The 25,877-nt window shown below is 37.0% G+C and overlaps 2 protein-coding genes across 4 annotated transcripts; both read left to right on the top strand.

Annotated features, from left to right (window-relative positions):
- Window positions 1-1,027: 1,027 nt before the first annotated feature.
- Ago3 (Argonaute 3) lies at window positions 1,028-10,380 on the top strand. 2 transcript variants are annotated; one of them, XM_070294376.1, is made up of 12 exons: window positions 1,028-1,232; window positions 4,013-4,367; window positions 4,448-4,609; window positions 4,910-5,108; window positions 5,217-5,530; window positions 5,628-5,895; window positions 5,998-6,351; window positions 6,438-6,688; window positions 7,159-7,309; window positions 7,395-7,595; window positions 7,689-7,880; window positions 7,989-10,379. In XM_070294376.1, exons 2-12 carry the CDS (start codon window positions 4,045-4,047, stop codon window positions 8,325-8,327), a joined length of 2,754 nt encoding a protein of 917 aa, XP_070150477.1. In that variant the 5' UTR covers window positions 1,028-1,232; window positions 4,013-4,044; the 3' UTR covers window positions 8,328-10,379. The 2 variants fall into 2 exon arrangements, with proteins under 2 accessions (XP_070150477.1, XP_070150478.1); XM_070294377.1 differs by lacking the exon at window positions 1,028-1,232 and adding an exon at window positions 3,248-3,590 and having other exon boundaries at window positions 7,989-10,380.
- Window positions 10,381-11,467: 1,087 nt separating this feature from the next.
- Chico (insulin receptor substrate 1 chico) lies at window positions 11,468-25,278 on the top strand. Of its 2 annotated transcripts, XM_070295236.1 has the most exons (9): window positions 11,468-14,753; window positions 16,227-16,372; window positions 16,664-17,012; window positions 18,439-18,786; window positions 19,463-19,878; window positions 20,171-20,586; window positions 20,872-21,262; window positions 21,356-21,596; window positions 21,739-25,278. In XM_070295236.1, exons 1-9 carry the CDS (start codon window positions 14,369-14,371, stop codon window positions 22,692-22,694), a joined length of 3,648 nt encoding a protein of 1,215 aa, XP_070151337.1. In that variant the 5' UTR covers window positions 11,468-14,368; the 3' UTR covers window positions 22,695-25,278. The 2 variants fall into 2 exon arrangements, with proteins under 2 accessions (XP_070151337.1, XP_070151338.1); XM_070295237.1 differs by lacking the exon at window positions 18,439-18,786 and having other exon boundaries at window positions 11,472-14,753.
- Window positions 25,279-25,877: the final 599 nt, after the last annotated feature.

Raw genomic sequence — 25,877 nt, forward strand, 5'->3', positions numbered from 1 at the left:
TGAGCGTTGCGGTCGTGAAGTGGAACGCGTCCTAGGGTATCAATTTTGTAATTCAAACGAGAGTGAACATTACAAAAATAAGCGAATTTACTAGATTTATCAATGAAATTATAAATTTTTTAATAGCCAAGTAGCTACTTCGCTCTGATTGGTCGACGATTCGTAATCCGAACCCAATCCGCGTCCGCAATGGCTGCGTTCAGAAGACACAATTGTTGAGTAGCAACTGGACGTGATTGGTTCTTACTTCTAGAACCAATAAATCAACGTCGAGTATTGACAAGACAATGCTCAACAGTTATGTTTCCTGAACGCATTTAATGCGTAGTGTGATACGAAGCTAAAGGCTGAAGCCCGTATCAGACTATGCATTGAGATTGAAATTTGACCAATCAGGACAAGGAAATTTTAGTTTCTTTTATCCTGATTGGTCAAACTTCAATCTTTAATGCGTAGTCTGATACGGACTTAAAATCGCGCCAATAAAGCGGGGAATATACACTTTTGCATAAGCGCATAATCATAAGCATAAGGAATCTGATTGGTCAATTTCCTTACGTATTAGGAAACGGACCAATTAATTTTCTTATGCTTATGATTATGCGTTTATACAAAAGTATGTGCTCCCCGCTTTACAGGCTATAGAATAGACCGTGGACGTAGTGTTGTTAGACTGGCAGGTTTCGTCGCGCATGCGCGACGATGAGGCGGCGAATACAGTGGTGTAGGAGAAACGGGCGCGTAAGTTTTGGCGGACTTGGCACAAGGATAGGCTAGGTTAAGATAAGAAATACTTATTTTAATATGGATATAAATGGAAAAGGAGCAATTAAGAAACGTAAGATTAGGAAATTCTTATCTTCATGACTAGATGAAAATGTTTTCAAAGGATCGAACTAAAAAAACTTCTTTTTATTTAGTAACGGGCACTTTACTGAAGTCATATTTGACGCGCATGCGCGAAGGAACCGGCCCATCTAACAACACTGCGTGGACGTGAGCGGCTTGGCTCTTGGCTTCGCCAACATCAAACGTGTCGCTGCAGACACAGAGTTACGGTACTGTATTGTACTGTGGTACTGTGGTAGTACTTGGTACTCTGTCACTCCGTCCTTCTTCTTCGGTGACCTTCGTCCCATAGTGGACGCGAAAATCCTATAAAAGAGAGTGCAGTATCCTCGGAAGGAAACGTCGAGTTATCGAGCTTGAGTCTTGTTACCGAAAATTCTCAAGTAAGTAATCCTTTCCTTAACTCGCACATGTGTTGCTTGTGTTCGTATTTCTGTGAGAATCCGCGCTAGAGGTTAACGATCCACCATGTTCGACATTATCACCGACCGTATTCTTTTTTGGTAAAAACAGGAATCCTCACGCGACACTCGACCTATTTTCAAAGATTCCTCACAAGGATATAAATATTAATGTTTTCGTCAATTTCTTTTGGTTTTTATAAATTTCTTTATCGCATCGAAGCCGAATATTTTTTAACGATCTTTCCTCTTTGTTGCAAATTATAAATAAAACCATGTGTAAAGATATATGACTACATACACAGAGCGTTCTGTTCATTGTTCGCGTATGTAGAGTAAAAAATTGTGTTTTTATGTGCATGAAAATGTGTTTTATATGTATATTAAAAGAAAAAAGGCATTGTTGCTTTTTTATATTAGATTGTACATCATGATACTATGAAAGTTTTGTATAGATCTGCATACATACTTTAGCAATAATTAATCTATATGTATATACGATATTTTTTCTATAACTAGTGCAAACATTCCACGCAAACTTATCAGACACATATAGTTATATTCGTTCCTGTATTCTAATATAGTTTTAGTTGTTCATATTTACAAATATTTCTTTTTTTTTTCTTTCTTTCTCTTGTTCTTTTAAAAGATACCTGTCGCTTTCACGCGGCACGCATTCTCTTTTTTTAACGTTAGTTTTTCGCATTCTATATATTTTCCTGTTTCTGTATAAAATCTTTAAAGAAGTTATCATGGCCGATGATCGTTTAATCAAGTTTAAATTATAGAAATTTTTTTACTTGTATTACTGTTACTGACAATAGAAAATTTGTAATTAATTAGAGATTTTTAAATTAAGGTTTCTTGTCTTTTATTACATATATTATATTGATCACGATACATATTGTATAGATCACGATGTTAGACGCGAGAATTTACGTAAAATTTTACTTGCCCTATATATCGAAATAAGTTAATTATAATGAAGATTTACAATTATTTATTAATGCACGAAAGCGAAAAAAAGAATCAGATATATATTATTAATCTATCTACATATAATATCACAAATATGAATGCTGATATGCGAAAAAAATTAATTTGATCCGATGTACGGATAATGTAAATAGAAACGTATTTATCGCTACTGTTAATTCAGCAGAGGTGCGGCGAAAAAAAAACCATAGAACACCCTTCACATGCTAACAGAACAGAAAAATGATATCATACTATCTTTCTAAGAATTTTAATAGAAGATATATACAAACAAAAATATCAGATCACATCTCTATGTTGAAGTTATGATAATATTCACTTTAGAGATTCTTAAATTAAAGTTTGGACATTATCCAACTTCTTATTGATTAGCTAAGATTTCTATTGCTCAAAAATGAGCATCATAATTAGTCTATGATGTAAATATCAAGGTATAACATTACACATATATCACGCGCAAATGTGATTAATTCATGATATCATGATTTATTCTACATATAGGCTGTATCTGTTCAATCTTAAATAGTCCTAATATTACTCGGCCAATAAAATGGTCATGCAACGTTTTAAGAGTCACATAAAATGCATTTCTGATTATTTATTGATCAAAATCGCAGCAGTGTTTAGGCTCATTAATAAATAATGATTCAATCAATGCTGATTACTCTTGGAAGAATATCCAAAAAGATGACGATGTTTAACAGTTTTTCGTCCTTGCATAATCTGTTCATTATGATATAGGTCGGTATTCATAGTCAGTTCTTATTTCAAAATCGTCTTAAGTAATGGGCGCATTTTCAGAAAATACAACTGTTGAGCATCGTCTTGTCAACACTCGACGTTGATTTGTTGGTTCTAGAAGTAAGAACCAATCACGTTCGATTGCTATTCAACGGTTGTGTCTCCTGAACGCATCCAATGTCTTATGCGGAGAGCACACACTTTTGCATAAGCGCATGATTATAAGTATAAGGAATTTGATTGATTAATTTCGTTATGCATAAGAAAATGGACCAATCAATTTTCTTATCCTTGTGATTATGCGTTTGTGTAAAAGTGTGTGCTCCCCGCTATAGAGTATTAGAGGGAACGCGATATTAATGTTCGTGAAATAATGAATGGAGGAGATCAAAATTATCGGGGTCAAAATTAAAAAGATTCTACTGTATTATATGTATACAGATATATATAGATAAATCTGTAAATACTACATATAGAATGTATTTCTGACTGGAAAAGATCACTTAAGACTACAGAGAATTATTAAGGCATTCGAAAATATACTCTTTGAGTATAGAGTTTGTTTGGCCAGGACGAAAAAAATCTTTATTCTTTTTATATCCTGTATGTGTGTGTATGATTAATCAATCGACACTATTTTAACATGTAGATTTTTCCAACATAACCAAGATACATCGTTTCACATCGTAAAATTTTCATGGATTGTTTTATTATTTTGTTTAAATATTAATCTAAAACTTCAGTGAGATTCTTTGTGATCATTATTTAATATTTTAAAATTAATTAATTTGTATATTAATTTGTATTGGTTATTTAGGTAAAACGCATATTCCATTCCAATACTCATTTAATAGATATATCGGAACATTGTTAATCACATTTAGAAATTTTGTAATAAATTTTATATATGTTTTCGTAAAAGTTATTTATATTCGAAAGTTTTTCTAGTTATTTTAAAATAAATATAGAATAAAACAGTACAACATTTGAACAGTAAATGAAATATCAAGTATATCATTTTACAGATTGCAAAAGACATACATATATTCAAGCAAAAATGGATGATAATAAAAAATCTGTTGGAAAAGGACGTGGTTCTCTACTATTGCAAATGATGAAGGAGAAAACACTAGCGGAACGTGCTCGGTCTGAAACACTGTCCCATTCTGTAGAGACACCTAGTTTTTCCTCTGGTGAACAGACCAGATCATTCGAGGCATCTCAAAGCTCATTTGCCTCAAGTGTTAGTATAGGTCGCGGACGTGCTCAATTACCTAGTTTGTTAAAATCAATGAGTATAAGTAAAGGATCGGAATCCAGAGGCCCTACACAAGCAATGGGACGAGCTTCTCTTTTAAGTTCTTTGACAAAGAGACAGGAGTAAGTGTGACAAGTTATATAATATCTGGATTATATTTATGAATGCAAATTTATTACTAAAACAACTATCCTCTTTTTAGCGAAACAACTGTACGAGCAAGTATGTCTGTTGAAAGGACAGATTCTGCAGGTGTTTTAGGAAAATTGTCTGATATTTCGGTATATGATAGTCCATCCACATTCGACGTACCTCCTTCCGAAGATACCGCACCAATATGTCGACAAGGCAAAAGTGGAACAAAGTAATTTATGATTTTTAATTTTTAGAATATGCATCTACATCATATATACACATACTTCTACATCTAACACATATCTTCGATCCACATAGAAAACTTTTGAAACAAATTTGAGTCAAATGTACGTTTTACACTAAATAGCCAAATTAAAAAAATTAATAACATGATCCTTATTTGGAATATTGATTTAATTTTTAATCATATTAATAAAATTGCATTGAGAAGCTATTATGTATATCGATAGATGGATATATTATTATAATTTAATAATAGCAACATTGATGGAAAAACTGTCTTTTTCAGAATAGAAATATTTGCCAATTATATAGACCTAAAATTAGATCCTGGAAAAGGACTGTTCCAGTATGAAGTTAAATATACTCCAGATATAGATTCGATAGGATTACGCCGGAAATTACTTGCTCAACATACCGCTAGTTTAGGACGAACAAAAACATTTGATGGGATGATACTTTACTTACCAACAAAACTGCCACAAGATGTGAGTTTAAATTTTAGATTAAAGTTATCTAATTTTATCTTATGATTAAAGTTATAAAATATAATATATCGCTTTATATTGTATAATGCATAATTGTCAAACTTTCAGGTCACAAACTATTATTCGGAACATCCAATGGATGGGTCTTGTGTAAATCTTGCAATAATTTTCAAAAAGAAACAGTCGATGAGTGAAAATGTACAGTTCTTCAACGTTTTGATCAACCGTATCATGCGTGCGCTTAGTTTAGTTCGTATTGGTCGACAAAATTTTAATCCGAATAGCGCGCAAAAACTAAATCAACATCGATTAGAAGTGTGGCCTGGTTATGTGACTGCCATAAATGAATACGAGGGTGGTTTAAAACTGTGTTTAGATTCTAAACATCGAGTAATGCGGACAGAAACTATTCGAGATTTAATGTGAGTTTCATATAATTCTTTCCAACATTGTTAAATCACATATATAAAGTCATAATTTAATAATTGACTAAATTTATTTTGTGCAATTATCTTGCAGAACTGAAATTGCTCGTAAAGGACAGCGCGATTACAAAGATGCTGTAGTAAACGAGATAGTTGGTACGAGCGTATTAACACGATACAATAATAAGACGTATCGTATAGATGATATTGCATGGGATAAAACACCAGAATATATATTCACCAGAAATGACCAGGAAATATCCCTAATCGATTATTATAGAATACATTGGAATATAGAAATTGAAGACAGAAAGCAACCGCTTTTAGTGCATCGTGGTACGATTAGAACATCGACTGGCGAGGTTCGTCATTTTATGCATTTTCACTGCTTGCTCTACTGTTGATATAATATCTACTGTTGATATGTCACTTGAACTTTGCCAAAAATCGTTTGAATACGATAGAAGCAGGAAAGAGTAATTCTTCTGGTGCCGGAACTGAGTTATGCTGCGGGTCTCACAGACAGTATCCGCTCCAACCATTATATAATGAGAGATTTGAGTGCAATTACGAAATCGTCGCCCGATCATCGTAGGAGTGTGATTAAGCGATTTATAGAAGAGGTAGAAAAAAATAAGTTTACCCATGAATTATTATCAGAATGGGGTTTACGTTTAAACAATGACATAGTTCAATTTACTGCGAGACGCCTTGATCCTGAATTGATACATTTTGGGCATAATAAAACATGCCAACTGACGAATGATAAACCCGCAGATTGGAGTTTTGCTGCAGTAAAAAATCCTGTATTACGTACTGTAAGTATATTGATGAAACAATGGAGAATTGAAAAATTAGAATATTTAGCAAACGATTTTGTAAGAACAAACATTTTGTGTTTCAGCCCAATTTGAACAATTGGCATATTATATATTTTACAAGAGATGATACTTGTGTAAAAGATTTCTTAGAGATGTTGAACAAGATTGTAGGAGCGATCGGGATGCGGATCAGCAATCCACGAAAGATTATTCTAAAAGACGATAGAACTGAAACCTATCTGCGAGAAATTCAAAATAGCATCAACGACGTTGTCGAGTTAGTAGTTGTCGTATTTCCGACCAATCGCACTGATCGATATTCTGCTGTCAAAAAGTAAGTCGATTGTTCTTTTATCTTTCTTTTTTATTACTTTAATGATTTTATTGCATTTTTATCGTTTTATGTGCAAATATACAATATTGTATATAAGATACTAGATGAGGAAACTGACAAATAAGAGCTGAGGCCCGCAAACTTTGTTGTTGTTTCATTTCACTAACAAATAGGCTGTAAATATGTATATTTTGGACTGTTTTTTGGTTAATGAAATTAAACAACAATTTGCGCACCAATTATAGCGCCTTGATTCTTATTTGCCAGTTTTCTCGTGTAATTTCATTAATATTCTGAGCCTATTTCTGTTATTATTGTATATATGAGTTTTATATTGTTAAACAAGAAATGATTGTATCTGTAGTATGTGCAAAGTGTATATATTGAAAATTTCATTTGCTTATGCAATGATTGAAAACAGTAAAGTTTAAAGGGGAAAAATATGTTTTATTAGTGTGTTATATTTACAGACTATGTTGTGTGCAAAGAGCCGTACCGTCGCAAGTTATCATCGGAAAAACAATTTCCAAGCCACCAAAATTGAAAAGTGTTACAGAAAAGATTGCGCTTCAAATCAATTGTAAACTGGGAGGCGCGCTTTGGACTGTAAATATGCCATTGGTATGTAAGAAAAACCTTGCTTTATCATACATTTTTATTTATGCAGCTATTTTTTTTGTTTGATTGTTAATGTTATTTGGAACAGAAAAATTGCATGGTGTGTGGTATAGATGTCTATCACGCTGGTGTAGGAGGAGGTGCGAAGAGGAGTGTTGCAGGTTTTGTTGCAAGTTTAGATACTCAATTAACCAAATGGCACAGTAGAATCTGTATGCAGGCTTCTAAGCAAGAGTTGGTGGATATGCTACAGGTGTGCCTTACCTCAGCACTCAATGCATATCAAAAGGTAATTATGTTAATTATGTATCTTCCGAATGTACTAAAGTCTTTCTATCATTGATTTGTTAAAATGATGAATGCGTTATGCAATGGTATTCAGCATAACGGGTGTAATCCGGAACGCATAATTATATATCGCGATGGAGTCGGTGATGGTGATTTAGATTATGTCGAAAAATATGAAGTGAAACAACTAATGATGACGTTCAACCGCATTGCACCGAATTATAAGCCTCAACTTAGTGTAATAATCGTTCAAAAACGTATCAATACACGATTGTTCATCAAAGATGTGAGTATTACCTTAATAACTTGATACAATCACGAAATATGTTGTACATTATAAGTTTAACAATTAATGTTTTGACGATTGACGCAAGTTGACATTCTTAATTTTTAGAGAGGCAATTCGCGGAGTTTAGACAACCCCGCAGCGGGTACCGTTGTCGATTCTTTTATAACTAGAAGAAACTATTACGATTTCTTTCTCGTGCCGCAAAGTGCACGACAGGGTACGGTAACACCCACTCATTACATTGTTATTCATGATTCATCCAACCTGGAGACTGATCATATGCAACGACTCACATATAAACTCTGTCACTTGTATTACAATTGGCCTGGTACGATTCGCGTACCCGCTCCTTGTCAATACGCGCACAAGCTCGTATACCTGGTCGGTCAAAATATTCAAGCTGAACCGCACCATTCCCTTTCAGATATCTTGTTCTACCTATAACTTTCTCGCCTATCTCTAATCTGATTATTTTTTCATTTGCTCTAAGTTTCTCTTTCTCTTTTGTTCCTCCTTAAATTGAGTACAAGCATATCTATAGGAGAATATTTAGGATAGAATGATAGAATGATAGAATGTTATATGAATTATTTGATTAGGTTCTTCTATACAAAAATTTATGTCGATCATCGATCGTGAATAACAATTTAGCCAAAGTATTGCGTACAAGATAAAGAGTAATTAAAGATTATGAGTGAAGAAACAATATAGGAGACTATTACCAAGTATATTATAAACAATGCACTTGGGACATATCTCTTCGTAGATATTTTATTTTCTTTTATACACAGTCAATTAGAGTACAACTAGTGTACAAGGTAACACTTGCATTTGTGTTAACCCGAAAAGTAATTTGTGCATTTGGCACTCGGGTAAATATCAATGCAAATTTTGCTGCTCGTAAGTAATATATAATTTATCCCTTTTACATTATTACATATATAGCTAATGTATATTTGAATTTCCAACTTTTGTTTATTTTTTTATATGCAAAGAGATTAAAATATGACCAAAAAGTATTCTATAAGTTATAAAATATTTATATTTATTTTTGTTGGGCTTCATACTTATATGTATAATACACTTTCATTCGATCGCAACATCACACATTACCACATTTATGTATGTGACCTATGAAATTATTTCATCCTTATTCAACCGAAAGTTAAATAAAAACAGGTGAGCTCGCAAGCGTTGCAATAGTCAAATGGAACATAGTTACAATACTCGCAAAATCTGGCTTTTTATTTTCTACTTATTTTCGTAGTCTTGTTAAAACTTTGCAAAATTATTATTGAAAAATTATCAGTATTAAAATAAAGACTGTAATAAATAATGACCTATATCTGTGAAAAAATTTAATTAACTGATTTAATCTTTTTCTTTTTATTTCTTAGATTATAAACTTTTTAAAGGATAAGATGTAGGGTCTCATAAATTAACAATACGATTATTGTTATCATTGCTACTATTGTTATTGTTTTATAATCTAAATGAATGTATATTTAATGTAATTTTCAAAGATTATTTTAAAATTGATTATATACATATTTTTCAGCATGCAAAAAACTTGAAAGTTATTATGTTTTTTTTATATAACTATAAAGAAAATTTTGCAATATTTATACTTAATTAGTGCGAAAATAATCTCTCTGTGAGATTGAAATAAATTTCTCTTCAACTAATAAAAACTAATTTTTTTTGTTTTTTTAAATATTCTTGTAAGAAGTATTAAATTTTTATTGAGAATTCAATATTTTGAATGTATTTTATGTGTACATACTTTTTAAAAGAACAATGTAACACATCTAACAATATATCTATGAAATACTGTCATGTAATATTAACATGACAATTTTATACATAAAAAAAAAAAGACTGTATTTTTCCCATATTTTCTATGTAATTAATTCTTTTATTATTCCTATGCTAGCATTATTTACTACTAATCTCCTCTACAAAATGATATATCTAACAACATTTTTTTGTTTTAGCATTAATTCTTTAATCATCATTTTTCAATTTTACCTACTGCTTTTAGTCTCATAAACAAAGAAACTTCTTATTTAGTTTTTAAATATATAATTTAAAAATGATAAAAAAAATTATTTTCAAGTGCAACAAGATTATTTATTCATGACACATGGATTAAATTGCTCTTTTGAAAAAGTATTAATAATAGAATGGAAAGTGTGTGGAATAGAATTTTTCATAGTTTGATGTGCGATTGTTGTGAAGTAGTGAAAAAAATAGAATTAACTTTATTAACATACAACGAAATTCATTTAAGGAAAAAGATAATAAGGCATATTCATATATATAATTCACATTGTATAATTTTCCATATAAGATATAATTTAATATTCTCATTTTTTTACATCCAATATTTGTATAAAAAATTTTATAATCATATATATTCTAATGAAATTAAATTTTTGAAATTTTGAAATTCGAGTACACATTTTAGTATAGAGAGAGAGAGAGAGATAAATATAAAGAGATTCGTTATACAATAAAAATATACCAAATACACATTTCATTACAGAAAAAATTTAAACTTTAGCTTTAAGAATCTGAGTTTTAAACGTTTTCTCAAATCGTGAAACTTTCTGTATATTTGTTGGTTGAAGTTTTTTTTATAACAGAGTGAATATTGCAAGATTGACATATTATGCATTATTCATCAATTGTTTAATTAAGCATTAGTTAAAGTTTAATATATCTTTTTCTAAAGAAATAGGAATAAAAATAGAATCTTAGTAAACAATATTTATGATAGTATTTTATGTTATGATAGTGTTTATTATAGTTACGTAAAATTTTTATGGAAAGGATAGAATTACATATGCATCAATAAACATTGAGAAAATTACATAATATATGTGTATATATATATCATGTGCCTGTTAAGATAAAATTTTATAAATAATAAGATGTGAAAATATATTTTGTCCGTAAATATCCCAATAGTTCATCTATACAATTCAATCGTTCGATCGTACGGCAGAGATCAAAGAACAATTCCTCGAATGCAGTATATTTTATAAACAAGTCTACTCCGAAGATATCGGATCGCACATTTCGGTATTTGTAGCATCTCGAATGTGTACTTTGATCGTGCGTTCTTCACACCGTATACCCTAATCCTTAAAAGTACCGTATGCGGGGGCACCCGACAGTCCCGACACACCAACATAAAACACATCGCCCCGATTCTCCTTTATCTCTTCGCGGGGGGATTGATACGCAGGCTGGAGTAGAACGTTGATCAACATCGTGCGCGCTCTCGGGGAATCGGAAGCCTTATTTCGGGTTCGCGAGACGCGCGTGTCATCGATGGACGAACCAATCGAGCCAATCGTTCGTCACGAGTTACGAGGAAAATCGTTTCGGATTTCGCGGCGCGCGTTCTCTCTCCGAGCCTTATCTGAAACGCGCGTGACGCGAGGACACGTCATAAGTCATGATCCCCCTCGCGCGCAAATTACGTAAAGAGGACGATGAATACCGAAGAGAGCGCCTGCCCACGGGGGAGGGGAAGAAGGTGGTTTTTACGTATATTTGCGTCCGGAGATCCTTCTGCATTGCGGCCCGCAGAGCGTCCGTTGAAGCGTCCGATAGCCGTTACGCCATTGCACGCGTCGCGCGCGCCGCCCGCTCCCGTATTTACAATCGTATAGAGTGGAGCGTATATGGTATATGTCGCGCGCGGATCGGATCGGACTCCTCGCCCTTACCGTCATTCGAGCGAGCGAGCGCGCGCGCGCGTGCTCGGCGCCTGCGTACATCTTGTTTACAACTGCGGAGCTCGCCGTACACATGACCTTTACAAGATAGACACGATCGTCTGTTCGGCTGGCAAGGCGTGAACTCGCGCGGATAGCAAAGGAGAGAGAGAGAGAGAGAGGAAAAGAGAAAAGTGTCGCGCGCGAGTGTGTGCTGTGTATCGTGGCCGAGACATCACCTTTTTGCTGGAATACCGTCCGCCACGTTCTTCGCGCGTGGGGACGTAAAATTCACGCGAGTCGAATTGCGTCGCGATCGCGAGAGAGCGACGACGACGTCGACGCGATCATCGCTCGCGCTGGAAGGTATATAAAACGTACAGTGTGCACGGTATCCCTGGTAAGTACGGGAACGATAAATCGACGCGCGCGCGTGGAACACCAGGCGTGGAGAAGAAGGAAAGAAGGAAGCAAGCAAGGTCCTCGTTTCCGCGTTCGACCGCCTCTCCGGATGTGATCTACGGCCGCGCATTTTCGAGCGAACGACGAAGAGATTCGAGACGGCCCAGCGGTGCGTCGTTAATCGCGCGTAATCTCCGAGTGTTTTCTTTCCCCGACGGGGAGAAAGACAGAAGCGGAAGCAGCAGCAGCTGCTGCGGAAAGAAGAGCCAGTCACAGCTCACGGCAGCGACGTAGCGGTGGGCGCGCGAGGCAAGGGGAGGGGGAGCCGCCGCGTCTCCCCGCATCGACCTGGAATGCCGACGCCGCCGCGGTTGTTTTGACGTCGGAGTCCCGCCGCCTATTGCGTATGAAAAAAGAGGTGTACGACGTACGAGCAAAGAGAGAGAGAGAGAGAGAGAGAGAGAAAAGAAGTCGCGCTGTCCTTGGCAGTAGCCTATTTATCGCGAGAACACGCGCGGGCCGATTAGAGACGAAATTTTCGGCCGAGACGCCCATCCACGCGCCACTGTCTGTCTGTCTGTCTGTCCGTCGCGGGTTTTTTCCTCGAAACGCCGTCGCGATCAGGACGCGCGCACGCGCTTGCTCACGATCGAGAGAGAGAACACGCCTCGTCGCGAATCCCTCTTTCCCCTCCCTCCTTCCTTCCTTTTCCTCCCTGCTACCAGCGGTGTCTCTTTTGCCCCTTCCCCTCCTGCCTGTCGTGAGCCGTGCACGCGCGCGCGCTAGACCGCGTATCGCGCTCTTCGTCCGTCTGACCGTCTGTCTGGTTCGCTAGCCATCCATCCATCCATCCATCTATCTATTCATCCATCCATCCATCCATCCATCAACTCTATCTCTGTCGTTCTGTATGCGCGCGCGAACGCGCGTGTATGCGTGTCCCGTATGTGTATGCGTGATGAGTACGCGCGCGCACTCTTGTGTATACACGTCACCGTCGTGGACCACGTAGTAAATCGTGTTATTGGAAGAGAGAGATAAACAGGTGCAGAGGAGACTCTCCGGTTTATCCGCTCGCGGCCGTACCTCCTGGCGGAGGATTCGGGTCGTTCGCATCGCAATTCCTCGAGCCGATCGGGCGAGATCAGTACCATTTGCGAATCGTACTGGCGAATTTTTAATCTAGCGCGTGGAACGCGTGCGAGGAAGCGATCACGTCCCGTTGAAGCCTCGGACGGTTGGTGCGCGCGGGCAGCTCCCTCGGCGCGTCGCGGCGGGCGAAATTAGACGAAACCGCGCGTGACAGGTGGATTCGAGGCGTGCCGAGACATAGAGAAAGAGAGAAAGAGAGTAACACAGACTAAGGGAGGGAGTGCCGTCGCGACATCTCGGAGTCATCGGGCGCGTTCGGCGCTGATCGCGGGATCTCCTCTACTTGGTTTCTCAACGTCGACGAAGGAAAGAAGGAAGAGAGAGAGAGAGAGAGAGAGAGAGATAGATAGAGAAGCGGGAAAGATCGAGCGTGTGTTGCGTTGTTCTCATCGCCGTTGCTCTCGCGTGGCACTCGCCGTTGTTATTATTATCGTTTCTCCTAACCTACCTACGAGACGGACGAGGTGGACGTCCGTACCGAAGGAAAGAGGAAAAAAAGGAAGAGAGAGAGAGAGAGAGAGAGAGTGAGAGAGGAGGCGGAGGAGCGCGAAACGACGCACGCTACCCGCCCCGCCGAAGCACGCCCTCAGGCGAACGTCGCCAAGTGCACATGCACCGACGGTGGTGCGACGACGGTGATGCTGTTGCTTGTTCGCATCGTTGCTTATTTACGTCCCGAAACGTGCTCGCGCTAAGTGCGAGAGTGTGAAAGCTGTTCCCGTCGTGACTATCCTTGTCATCGCGATGCGCAGTGGAGGACGAGAAGAGTAGGATCTTTCCCGTGTCGGCGGAGAGAGAAAAAAAACAACATCACTGTGGATTTGGCGCAGTTAAATCGCTGAAGGCGCTAACACGTTGACGGCCGGATAGTTGTTGTTTGCCCGCGAAAGTGCGCGTTGTGTCGCAGTAGCGTCCTATCGAAAGATATAGGACGTTTGGCGCGAATTCGTACTCCTCTCGAAATGAATCTCCGCGCGGTTTCTCCCTGAGATCGCGCACGTGTTTCTCGCTCTTTCTCGCGGTAAAAGAGCCCGCGCTCGCTCGCGCGACGCGACTCGCATGCACGAGGAGAAAGGACGTGGCAGCGAGAAGCTAGCGGGAACGATGCCATGTGAATGATAAACGAATACGAAGGATCCCCGGCTCGTCGTGTACCCGAGAAAGATCCCGTTGTAACCGACGACGATCATCATCGTCGCGCCGACCATGTACTCGGTCAAGGGCCCGGCGCCGCTTTCGGGCGGGCCTGTCATCCTCTGTGGCCACCTGAAGAAGCTCAAGACGATGAAGAAGAAGTATTTTGTCCTGCGCGGCGAGGCCCCCGGACATCTCGCCTGCCTCGAATACTACGATACCAAGAAGAAGTTTGACAACAAGCAGCCACCGAAGCGCAGTATACTGCTGCACAGCTGCTTCAACATCAACAAGCGCGGCGATACCAAGCACAAGCACGTGATCGCCTTATACACCAAGGACGAGTGTTTCTGCCTCATCCTCGACAGCGAGAAGGAACTGGACGAATGGCTCGAGGCGATGCTGAGGCTACAGAGCGGGGACGTGCCCGATGGGGAACAGCCACGGCCTACATTCGGTATGTTTCGCACGCATTTTTCCCGCAATTCCCGCCCGAATGAAAAATGCACGCGAAATCCGCGTGCGTACCAGCCGTCAGCCGTCAGCGAAATGTCACGTCGCGCTCGATTGTTATCGAGCCGATATGGGCCAATAATTGGGCGCATTCTCTAGGAGTTCTACGTAGAGGATATTTTTAGAAATAAATAAATATATTATATAAATCAATTTTTATTCGAGAGCGTACATTTTTAAATCGTATAAATGCGTATACAGATTTTTATGTAAAAATACGTTATGCGTGTTGGGAAAAGATACGAATCCGTTCTTGTTTGCCGCGGACGGTAATCAATTTTTAGCGGCGACGAGAGAGATTATTGCGCATTTACCTATATCGACCGGTGCAGAGACCTGTAGCGACGAGAATCGTAGCTATGTCAAGTCGCACGTGCGCGCGTTTGTTTGTTTACGTTCGACAGAGTGAATCGACGACTTTGGGTTTCTTGCTTGGTTCTATCTTTTCGATCGACGTGCTCGGGAATGCGAGTTTCTCTTTTAATTAACGTTTTTGAGGAGAATCTACACGTTTTGTTTATACATGTAATATTGAGGCTGCAGACAAGGTTGTGTAAACTTTCGTGAGAAATCTAAATTGCTATGAAAATGTACAGAGTACAATAAAGAAATGCTTTATTGTTTTCTCTGTTTACGACTTTCACATTTCGAACGAATTTTACAACCTTGGAACAAAAATAAAACTGGCAATTGTTTGTGTTGCGTTCTTAGTAAAGACAAAGAAGAGGGCAACAACGAGATTAAATACAAAATATATTTGTTTTACATTGCACTATTATTATATTACTATTATTATGTAACTTTAATTTTAGCATAAAATATTTATTCATTATTTTGATTATTATAGTATAGTTTTCTTGTCCCATAAATGTAAATTAAACTGAAATAATTTTATATTACTTTATATAGAGATATTTTTTTGAATATTATTTATTAAATATATTTATATAATATTGAACATTTGTTCATTGCAAAAAATACTTATTATGATTGTAAGATTAAAATATACTAAAGTTCATAAAGATTAAAGTATATTAAAGTTCATAAAGATGGCTCGTGCGGCTATCGATGACAATAAAAAAATGTAAAAAGAAAAAGAGTCTCGAGCGAGAATTGCAATAACATACACGAAATAAAAACGAAAGAATTTCTCTTTTGCTGCAAATATTAGTAATTTATTTCTGCGAATTTGACTCACAATCAGTTGTCCTGAAGATTCTTGTATGATAATAATTTGTAAGTGAAATTAAAAAGATAGATAAAATTGAAGTTTTATATGTATATCAATTAAAATTTCACACATATTACATATGTGTTAATTTATTAAAATAAAGTAATTGATATATCAAATCTACATGTTATTTGTATAATGTGACATTAAAACAGGATTGACTTATTTCTTTATGGTTTGTTGCAGAACACATATGGCAAGTTACAATGCAGAAGAAAGGTCTAGGGGCACGGAAGAACATTCATGGACCCTACAGATTATGCCTCACCGATCAAACTTTAAGCTTAGTGAAGATCGGAGCACAGGAGAATTCTGACTCTATCGAGATTTCTGTAAGTTAATACAAAATGATTATGGAGGAGTATATTATAAACGATTATTATAAACTAAGGCTTACATATACGACTATTATAGTCTCATGTCTTTGTTTCTTTGTTTCTTATATAAATTTTGCTATTTAAATTACAACAATAAATATCGATGAGGTTTTATCAATCGTAAGCTGTGTTATTATCGAAAGTGACTCTTAATATTTTTGCTCTTGTAAGTTGAATGTTGATAAAATTTGATGTTGAGATTAACGAAATTTTTGAATTAAAAATTTGTTTTCTTTATCCTTGCAGCTAAATTACATTAGACGATGTGGATTCGCGGATGATATATTTTACATAGAAGTTGGCCGATCCGCCGTAACCGGAGACGGTGAATTCTGGATGGCAGTCGAAGATAACAATATCGCGTTAAACATGAACGATGTAATAACGACCGCAATGAAGACTTCCAAGACAAGATGGAAGTTAAGGTTATTAGAAAACAAGAATAAGGATAACAAGGAGAAAGATAACAAGGATAAGGATAACGAGATGGAACCTCGTCAGAGAAGTTCCTCCGCCAATGAAGCCAGCAAGCCTATATCCGTTCTCCAACGACGGCATACGGGTCAGAAATTCGGTTATAGCTATTCACCTATGGGTAAGCTATGATTTTCTGTGAGTCCGTTTTTCTTGTACATATACTTTAATATCCAATATGATTTACGCGAGGATGTGTGGGTTATTGGTTATTATAAAGGGTTTCTCCTACTACTATTTATTTATATTTATCGTAATGTGATTTTTATGTATGCTTGAAAAATATCAATCATTATACGTCCATCTCTAAGTCAAACTTCATCAAAGAGATACTGGCTTTTAGTTTGTTTGAATGTACAAATTATTCGCATCTATCTATAAATCCGTTTTGCACATGTAAGTTTTCAAACGTTTTATTTCATACACAGTTCTTAACACATTGTTATTATCATAATGGTACATGCATATGTTAAATTATATAAAGAACCGAGTAAATAATCTTGTCGTGTTTAGAGTAACAAAGTGAGTTTACGGTGTTTATAGAGGACATACAAGGAGCAAGTGAAACCATTGCAAGAGCAGATCGCTACTTTTTATTTTCCTATACACTGTAATCAATCTCGGAATACCTTCTTCACCAATATAGTCACAGATCATTCATAGTAGCTATCTGCTTTTCTCCTTTCACGTTCTATGGAGTTTTGAGTGGCAAAGAAGATATATGTATAAGAGTAGCGTGTAAACATGTTTATTTTTCTTCGACTTTTTATTTCATTTCATGGAATATAGAACCAAAGACTTGATCATTGCATTTCTCACTTTATATAGTTTTGAGATACTAGATTTTGCATCTATATCGTATATATGGTTACAATATATACATAATCGATTGAAATTGTGAGATCACAATTGTTATATGATAAAATAATGAACGTAGGATTAAAAAAATTATTAAGTGTATAATATAAAAAAGATATTTTCTTAATAACTTTTATAATTAATATTGATATTAAATATATTTAAAACCGAGCAAATTTTTTTATCATGATTTGTAGACAGAGTTTTATATAAATTTTTATATAAATGCAATGATTAATCGTATTAAAAGGGAAAATCTGGGCCGACATACGCGATAATTATGCATCATCCAGAGTGTCAGTTTTATGATGTAAATAATATGACTAATACAGTCAATAAATTATCTGGAATTTATAAATTATTCGATGTATCAGATATCATAAATAATATAAATAATATAACAATTTGTTGAAACAATGAAGAAAGAAAGAAAGATAGGAAATTCAATCAGTACGCGCTTCATTATCATTTTTTGATGTTATCGATACGTGATTTATTGCAATTCAACATATTAAAGTTATTTAATTGAAAGATTTTTAAAATAGATTGCGTCATTGCGTAAAAGATTCATGCGCTTAACAGCACAATTAACATAAATCCGTGCCGCATTCATCGAGAGAGATGCGGCACGAGATGCGCGTAAGACAAAACAGGCAGTTGTGTGATAGTGAGAGATGTGTGGTTTGCAGCCGTTGCTGGTACCGGGGCTTGGACTACTGGGCACGCGACGACTAATGCCAACAGTGGCGGTACCACTAGACGTCGTCATTCGGTAGCGAGTCATCCTCATTCCGTCAATAATTCCCAATCCGCTCATGTCACAACAGCAGCAACAACAAACGCGATCACCACCACTGTCACTACCACCACCATCACCGCAACTACCACTACCATCACCACCACCACTATCAACACCACCATCACCATCACCGCAACGACCACAACCGCGACAATATCCCATCAGAGAACCCTGTCGCTGCCCTTAGCCGCTGTTATTATCAGTCAAACGCAACCATCTAAAAGATCCGTTTTACGGTGTATGTATTTCGTTCCGTCATATTTGTTTATAATCGAGACGAGTCTGTTTAAATTCCTCGATGTTCCTATAATATGCTTGTTATGCTTTTTTCGTTATCTCGATCCTTTTCCCGCAATATTTTCAAGGTGTATAAAATCCGATCGATCGATGTTAAATTTATTTAATATAAACTCGCAGTGATATTTACGAGTGGACAGTTTTGCTGTGGTGGCATGCTATTAAATGCACGATATATTTACGAAGCTTTGGTTTGCATTTTTTATTTGTTCACATTATCGGAATTTAAAAAGAATGGATACATTTTATATGGATGCGCAACATTGTTGATATTTGGGTGTCAATCGCCGCGGAAAATAATTACTATAATTTTTTTTGGTGTGCTCTTCACCTATTTATTTTCACATAACAGTTCTACGAATGCGGGATATTTAACGAGATGATCACCACGTGATCTCTATCGATTGCTTGATTCTCGAGAGAATACATATTATACTTAACAGCAAACAATCTTTCGATATGTTGTATGTCGTATAATAATTTATATATGTAAACATATGAAGAACTAACCACCACTGCTATGCTGGGACGATGAAACTTGGCTTCTTCTTTTTTTTTCTACTATACGTGCACGCGAGCGAGTTACCGCTAGGAGATATTGACGAATACATTTACAGGTAACACCGGGCGCGAACGATGCGACAGTTTGCCATCGAGAGCTCGCACCAATAGCGAGGGACAACCGATGGCCACGGTTACGGGATTGAACAATCTGCGAGGGACTCATGCCATTCCTCATGTTCCGCGACCACATTCCATGTGTGGACGTACATCGTACTCCCCGCCGGTCGCTTCGACCCCCATCAGTCCCGGTTCCGACGTGTGCTCATCGGACTCGGCCGGATCGTCACCCTCCATGGACGATTGCGGTGAGAATATCCTGGAAGAGGGCACCGTCTCGCGATACGGGCACTCCTTGACTCCCGACGAGCCCGTGATCCTGGATAAGAAGGGCGACGACTACATCTACTGGTCGACGTCGCATCCGCATTTGAAATACTCGCCAAACTTTAAATCTCATTCGCCCTCTCAGGTGAGCGTGTATTTGTACATAACCGCTTGTCAATCAAGTATAAATCGTTTTTTATTTTGTATAATTGCCACTGTGTAATAAAAATTGATTCTCTTTCGTGGTAAATTTTTTTATGATGAAATAATTATGAGAGATACACTAATAAATACAATTTTTATCTTTATCGGATTCGTATCATCTCTAAATAAAAAATCAAAATATTTCATTGAAATAAAATGGTTTTCATATCTTTGGATAAGTGGAGGTCAATGAGTGTATCGACGAATATCTCTAACTTATCGTCTTATTGCAGAGTTCCTATCAGAGTGAAATGTACAGTCCTTGTGGTTCGAGTCCTGGCCGCGGTGGCGCATACATGCCCATGAGTCCAGCAACGACAGTCCATTCGCATTCCCGTGGATCATCCCTCGTGGAGGAGAGCAACGTGGAAGGTTACGTGCCAATGGCGCCAGTTGGCGACGACGGTTACGTTGACATGGATCCTGTAAATAGTCATAATGGTCACTTCCCGGACGATATGTCGCAGAACGACGGCAGTAGCTGTTCCGTAACATCCGGCACTCCTAGCACGGACCTGCGATTTTCCGAATATCATTTGGACAAGGTGACCAGTTTTCTGACACCCGGAGAAGATCTGCAAGCCAGACCGACTAGAGCTTATTCTGTTGGGTCTAGACCAGAACAGGCGAACAGACATCGTAAAAACAGGTACGTACGAGTTTCACCTTTAAGATTTATATAACCGAGTACTGATTTAAAATATTTCAACTGTGTACGGTATACATTATTGACGCATTAGGTGAGACATCAAACGTTTTGAGAAATTTAATATAGAAATATATAATGATCTGAGAGAATGTATCGAGTGTTTAATAAAAGATAAACTTGTTAAATTTAAATTTAAAAAAATAAGTTTCAAATATTCTATAGATCTGCCATTGATTAGAAATATCGAGAAAAAATGTAACGCGTTATGTTTTTCTTTATATATAGATTGGATATCACTCCGCAAGACGCCAATAGAGTTCGAGCGTTTTCTGTAGGTAGTCGTTCCAAGAGGCCTGAGATTGGGAGATTGGCCAATATAATCACCGCGCCGTTACCAGCCGGTTCGGATAGCTCGAACTCGAAGTCGAGCTCCGCACCGTTGTTATCAAGCTCCTGGGGGCACAATTCACGAATGGAAGATCTCATGGAATTGGATTTTACGAAATCCAGTGCTCCAACCGCTCTCTCCTCGCCGCCGTCATCCTGTTCTCAGCCTCAGTCGCAGCCGCAATCGTACTCTACTGCCACTGATACTAGTTCCTATGTCGACATGTCACCCGGACAAGCTCCCGTATCGACCACTGCCCCATACGTCGATATGAGTGGCATAAATAAGGTATAATCTATACCAATATTTTTGTTTCGTCGATAAAATTATCGTATTTAGCTGTATGAAGTGATACAAACGTATCTTTTTTTTTTTTTTCAGATCAATCGCAATAACAATAATAATACAATCACTGCCAACCACAATCATAGCCACATGCATATATCATCGTTAGCTTTTGCTCATAAACCTATAATTACGACTTTAAAGCCAGTGGAGGAAGCGGAGGGACCTTATATGAAAATGGATGGTACGACAGAGGATTGGGCGCATTCGGACGCAAGTCCGAAGCAAGTGTCATCGCCTATACAAGAGGATGTCTATCATACAAATGGACCACCAGGTAAATCTACGTTATAAGTTTGATTTCTTCGTTACGAAATTTTACGAATTACGAAAAAGTTATTATTTATAACATCATATTATATATTGGAATAAAAGAAAGAGAAAAAAAAATAATTGTAAAAATTACGACGAATGTTTAGGTAGCACGAGAACAGCACCGGTAGATCTTCCGCAACCGAGGCGTCCTCCGGAGGGATACGTCGATATGTCTTTTAAAGCACGACCGATTCTAGATCAAGACTACATAAATATGAGCATGAGTGCAAACAATCGGAATAATCGTAAAACGAGGACGGGCAATCGTAAGGAGAAATCACGATCGCAACCGATCGCAATTCAGGCGGGTAGTAAGCCATCGAAAACTCCTAGCTTTTTACCCTTGAACGGAAGCCCGATGTCCGAAAGTGTGGCAAGCACACCGGCCTCACCGCCGCGAGCAACGCCGACGGGTTCATCGGCCACAATCTTTCCCTTTTCTCTGAATAGTCCTCAATCACCCGTGAAGCCTTTCACGAAGAAAAACGACGAGTTTACCACGGCGGACGTTTCTAAACAAAATAAGAATAATGACTATGCGGTGTTGGAATCCGCAAAGACGGTAAATTCTTCGATATCGCTTTCCACGTCATATTCTACTCCATCAATGGAGACATTGAAGTTGAATACCAATAACGAAAAGCCGCCTAGTTCTGTAGGAAAAAACGCTATACTAGCGCACACGGAATACGGTATGCTCGGTAATATAACGAAAAAACTCTCGAATCTAACGGTGTCGAAACCGCGTCTCGTTACGGCCTCGCCAAATACCAGTCCCACTTTGACAGGTTTCAAGCCGTCGACTGTGCAACAGCCGAAACCATCCTCGCCCAAGTTTATCGATGAGACTCCCACGCCTACGCCCACATCTACGCCTACGCCTACACCGAGTCCATTGGACAGCGAGGGATACGAGAAGCTTCAACCGGGCGCGACGATTCTACATTACGCTCGTCTTGATCTACCAGAGATTGGTAATCCGACGCCTGTATCGCCGGCGTCCACGCAGGAGAACTTCACTTACGCTGAGATTGATTTTGCAAAACTGAGACAGAGCTAAGATGCGGTTATCCTTTCACGCATGTTTTGCATGTATCGCACAAAGCGCGACGGAGTGGCTTGAATAACGCCTCTTGTGTTCCTCACAATAGCAACGAGTAGGCAGGGTATAATAGGTCGATTCTGGCGTTAGCGCGGTTGATCTAACGAACAAGTCGCCGAGGAGCCGTATAGAAACTGTATATATAATTCATCTCTTTTTCTCCAGAGCCTAATGCGACATTACACTGCTCGCCGATCTTTTTAGCGTACGGAGATTGGCAGCCTATTTTAAATCGTTTGAAAAAAAAGCATCGTTGGTACCTATAGTTCTGGTTGTACTGCATTAATATCGTATTTTATCGGAGTAATGTGAAATTTTTTAGTATAGGCAAGAAAATATATACTTTTATCGCTGATTTCGAAGAGAGAGAAAGAGAGTGAGAATTCTCAAAATCTATTCATATGTATGTTATTTCTGATATCAAAATGTCGGTAAAATATTAGTAGAAGAAAAGAGTAAATTATGGGAAAGTTATCTTTTATTCTCTCAATTAAATAATATATTCAATGAAATATATAATTGTATTTTTTTGTCAGAAAAAAATTTCTCGGTATTAGATATATTATCTTAATTAAGCGAGAATCGCGAGCTTGTGTAAAAATGTATAAACTTTTTAAATTTTAATTTTGTTGATATAGATTGCATGTTATCTCTCTATCAAAATTTATTCTGTTTTGTATTATATATTTCAGATGCTGACAAGCCAAATATGTATAGGAGTCAGTTCCTTTTTGCGATATATATAGTTTAACTAGTATTTATAATAATTTTTCCTAATATTATGTAACGACGAAATTTATTTATATTTATTGTTTTGGGGTTCTCTTAAATATAATATAAATTCTATCATTTCTCAGTACGTTTACAAATTTTAGCAGTGTGTTTTATTTGCTCATTGTTAATTCTATTAAATTCTCGATTTTTTGAAATCTATGTATTGTAATTTACAAGATATTCACACTTACTTATATTCTAACATTCTCTATTGGTCACAGACTGTCGAATACCGAATTCGTGAAGTGTTTTTAATTTAAAAAGTACTCATACATATGTGTAAACTCTCTCTTCCGTTTGCGCCTTCTGTGTGTGGTATAAAAAAAAATCTTCTATTTTAAATGTTTTATCTCTATCCGAAATCTTTGAACATTCAATAAAAATTAAATGACGGAATCTGCAAAGTTTCTAGACGTAAGAAAAAAAATCGTGAAAATATATCGTGGATTTGCAATTTTTATAAAATTCGAAAATTGTTCTAAGCCTCTATATTATTACGCAGATATATGCATAACTGGCGGAAATCGTTGGTCTTCTTTGCGAAGAGTAGGAAAAATTCATACACGACGCCAAACCTCCCGCCCCCTTTCTCCCCTTGCTTTTAGACGTTGCAATTAACCCGTCGATATCAGCTGCGCTAGTTGAAGACGTTTTAATAAAACTGAGTTATCGTAAGCTTTAGAAGAATAAATCGCATAGAATACGGTAGTGTGTAACAGTACACTACCAGAAACATAAGTACACACACATACACACACTGAAAGTGAAACGTGTGACGGAGTTGTCTTATGTAACGAAATTGCGAATTGGATGAGATTCCGCAGAGCGAGAGAGAGAGAGAGAGAGAGAAAGATATCGATCAACGAAGTGTTTAATCATCTCGTTGCTCGTCTCTTCTAGGCCGGATTTAATTCGACAGTTTACTCGTGAAGGAATGTTACTCGCCAATGTTAAATCGATATCTCATAGAATTCGTATTGCAGACAAAAATAGATGTTCCGTACACAATGCAGTATACATGTGTTATTACGCTTTTCATATAAATTATGAAGGGTCGGAGCGACCTTCTCTCGAAAGAAGGCCGATTCGATTGCGTACAGACATACATAAATACATACATACATACAGTCGCGCGTATACATATATGTATATTCGTCCTGCAGGATATTCTGTGAAAGACGGTACAACCGAGCGGTGTGCCGGAACGGTACAAAGAAAGATAATCTAGTAAGAAGAATGATGAAAAAAAAACTGATATAAAGATGCCTACATATGACGAATCAATTTCTATCGATAATACGGCTTATCTTGTTTGAGCTAATATACAATTCTTTGTATGTATCTTATTTAAACATATTGCGGTTGTATCGTAACGTACAGGGTGTCTTGTGTATATACACGCATGTCCCGACAAATTTTGAGTTGCGAGTGCGTGCGTGATGCGAGTCTTTTTATGCATGCATGTGAAGGTATACGTGTCGGATATGCGTGTATATATACATATATGTACACACACATACATATATGTTATAAATATATATTAAGTATAATAATATTAATAATTAATAAACTCGCAATATAAACTGTCGTTTCAATTTCCTGATACCTTATAGAGAATTATCTTGTAAGATTCGATTATTATTTCTAAAGAAATTTATGCAGATTGTAAATTTTTAATAATTTTAGTTTTAAATTACTTTATAATTATAATTAGAATAAATTTTTTAATAAAAAGAAAGATTTGAAGAGCAAATTGCGATTGGACTATATCAACACTTGTGAATTTATAAGACACTTGTTAAATTAAAGCGCGAGTTTTATAATTACTTTGCGCAAGAAAAATTTTATGTATATCTATTGATTAATAATGAATTTTTTAATTTTCCTCCGTTTATAAGAATTCTCTTACAACAATGGTTATTTCGTTTATAAGATGTATATAAATAATATTACAATTTATTGTAAAATATTACGAATGTGTTTTTCACAAAAAGTTTTTCAATATTTATACATTTTATTAATTTTTGTAAAAATGTATAATAAATACTCGATAGAGTAATTTAGATTAGTTTGTTCAATTATGACAGGTATTCATTTTTAAATAATTTGTGAACACTATAGTTTAAACAAGTGTATAATAAAAATATATCTGTACCTTTTCGATGATAAAACAGTGTTTAGACAATTAAAACATATTCGTTTAGTTATCTTCAGCGCATCTAAAACGCGGTCGGTAATACCGACCGTTCATTCTTCAATTATCTCAAATTCGTTCCGCTGTACGTTAACGCTCTTTCGGAAAATGTAACGGTCAAAGTAAGATATAATAAGCATAGTTGATAATTACAGAAATGCAATTACTCGAGA

Source organism: Polyergus mexicanus, unplaced genomic scaffold (assembly GCF_030449975.1).
Source record: "Polyergus mexicanus isolate NDT 795.1 unplaced genomic scaffold, iyPolMexi1.0 SCAF_4, whole genome shotgun sequence".
In the NCBI taxonomy this organism is placed as follows: Eukaryota; Metazoa; Arthropoda; class Insecta; order Hymenoptera; family Formicidae; genus Polyergus; species Polyergus mexicanus.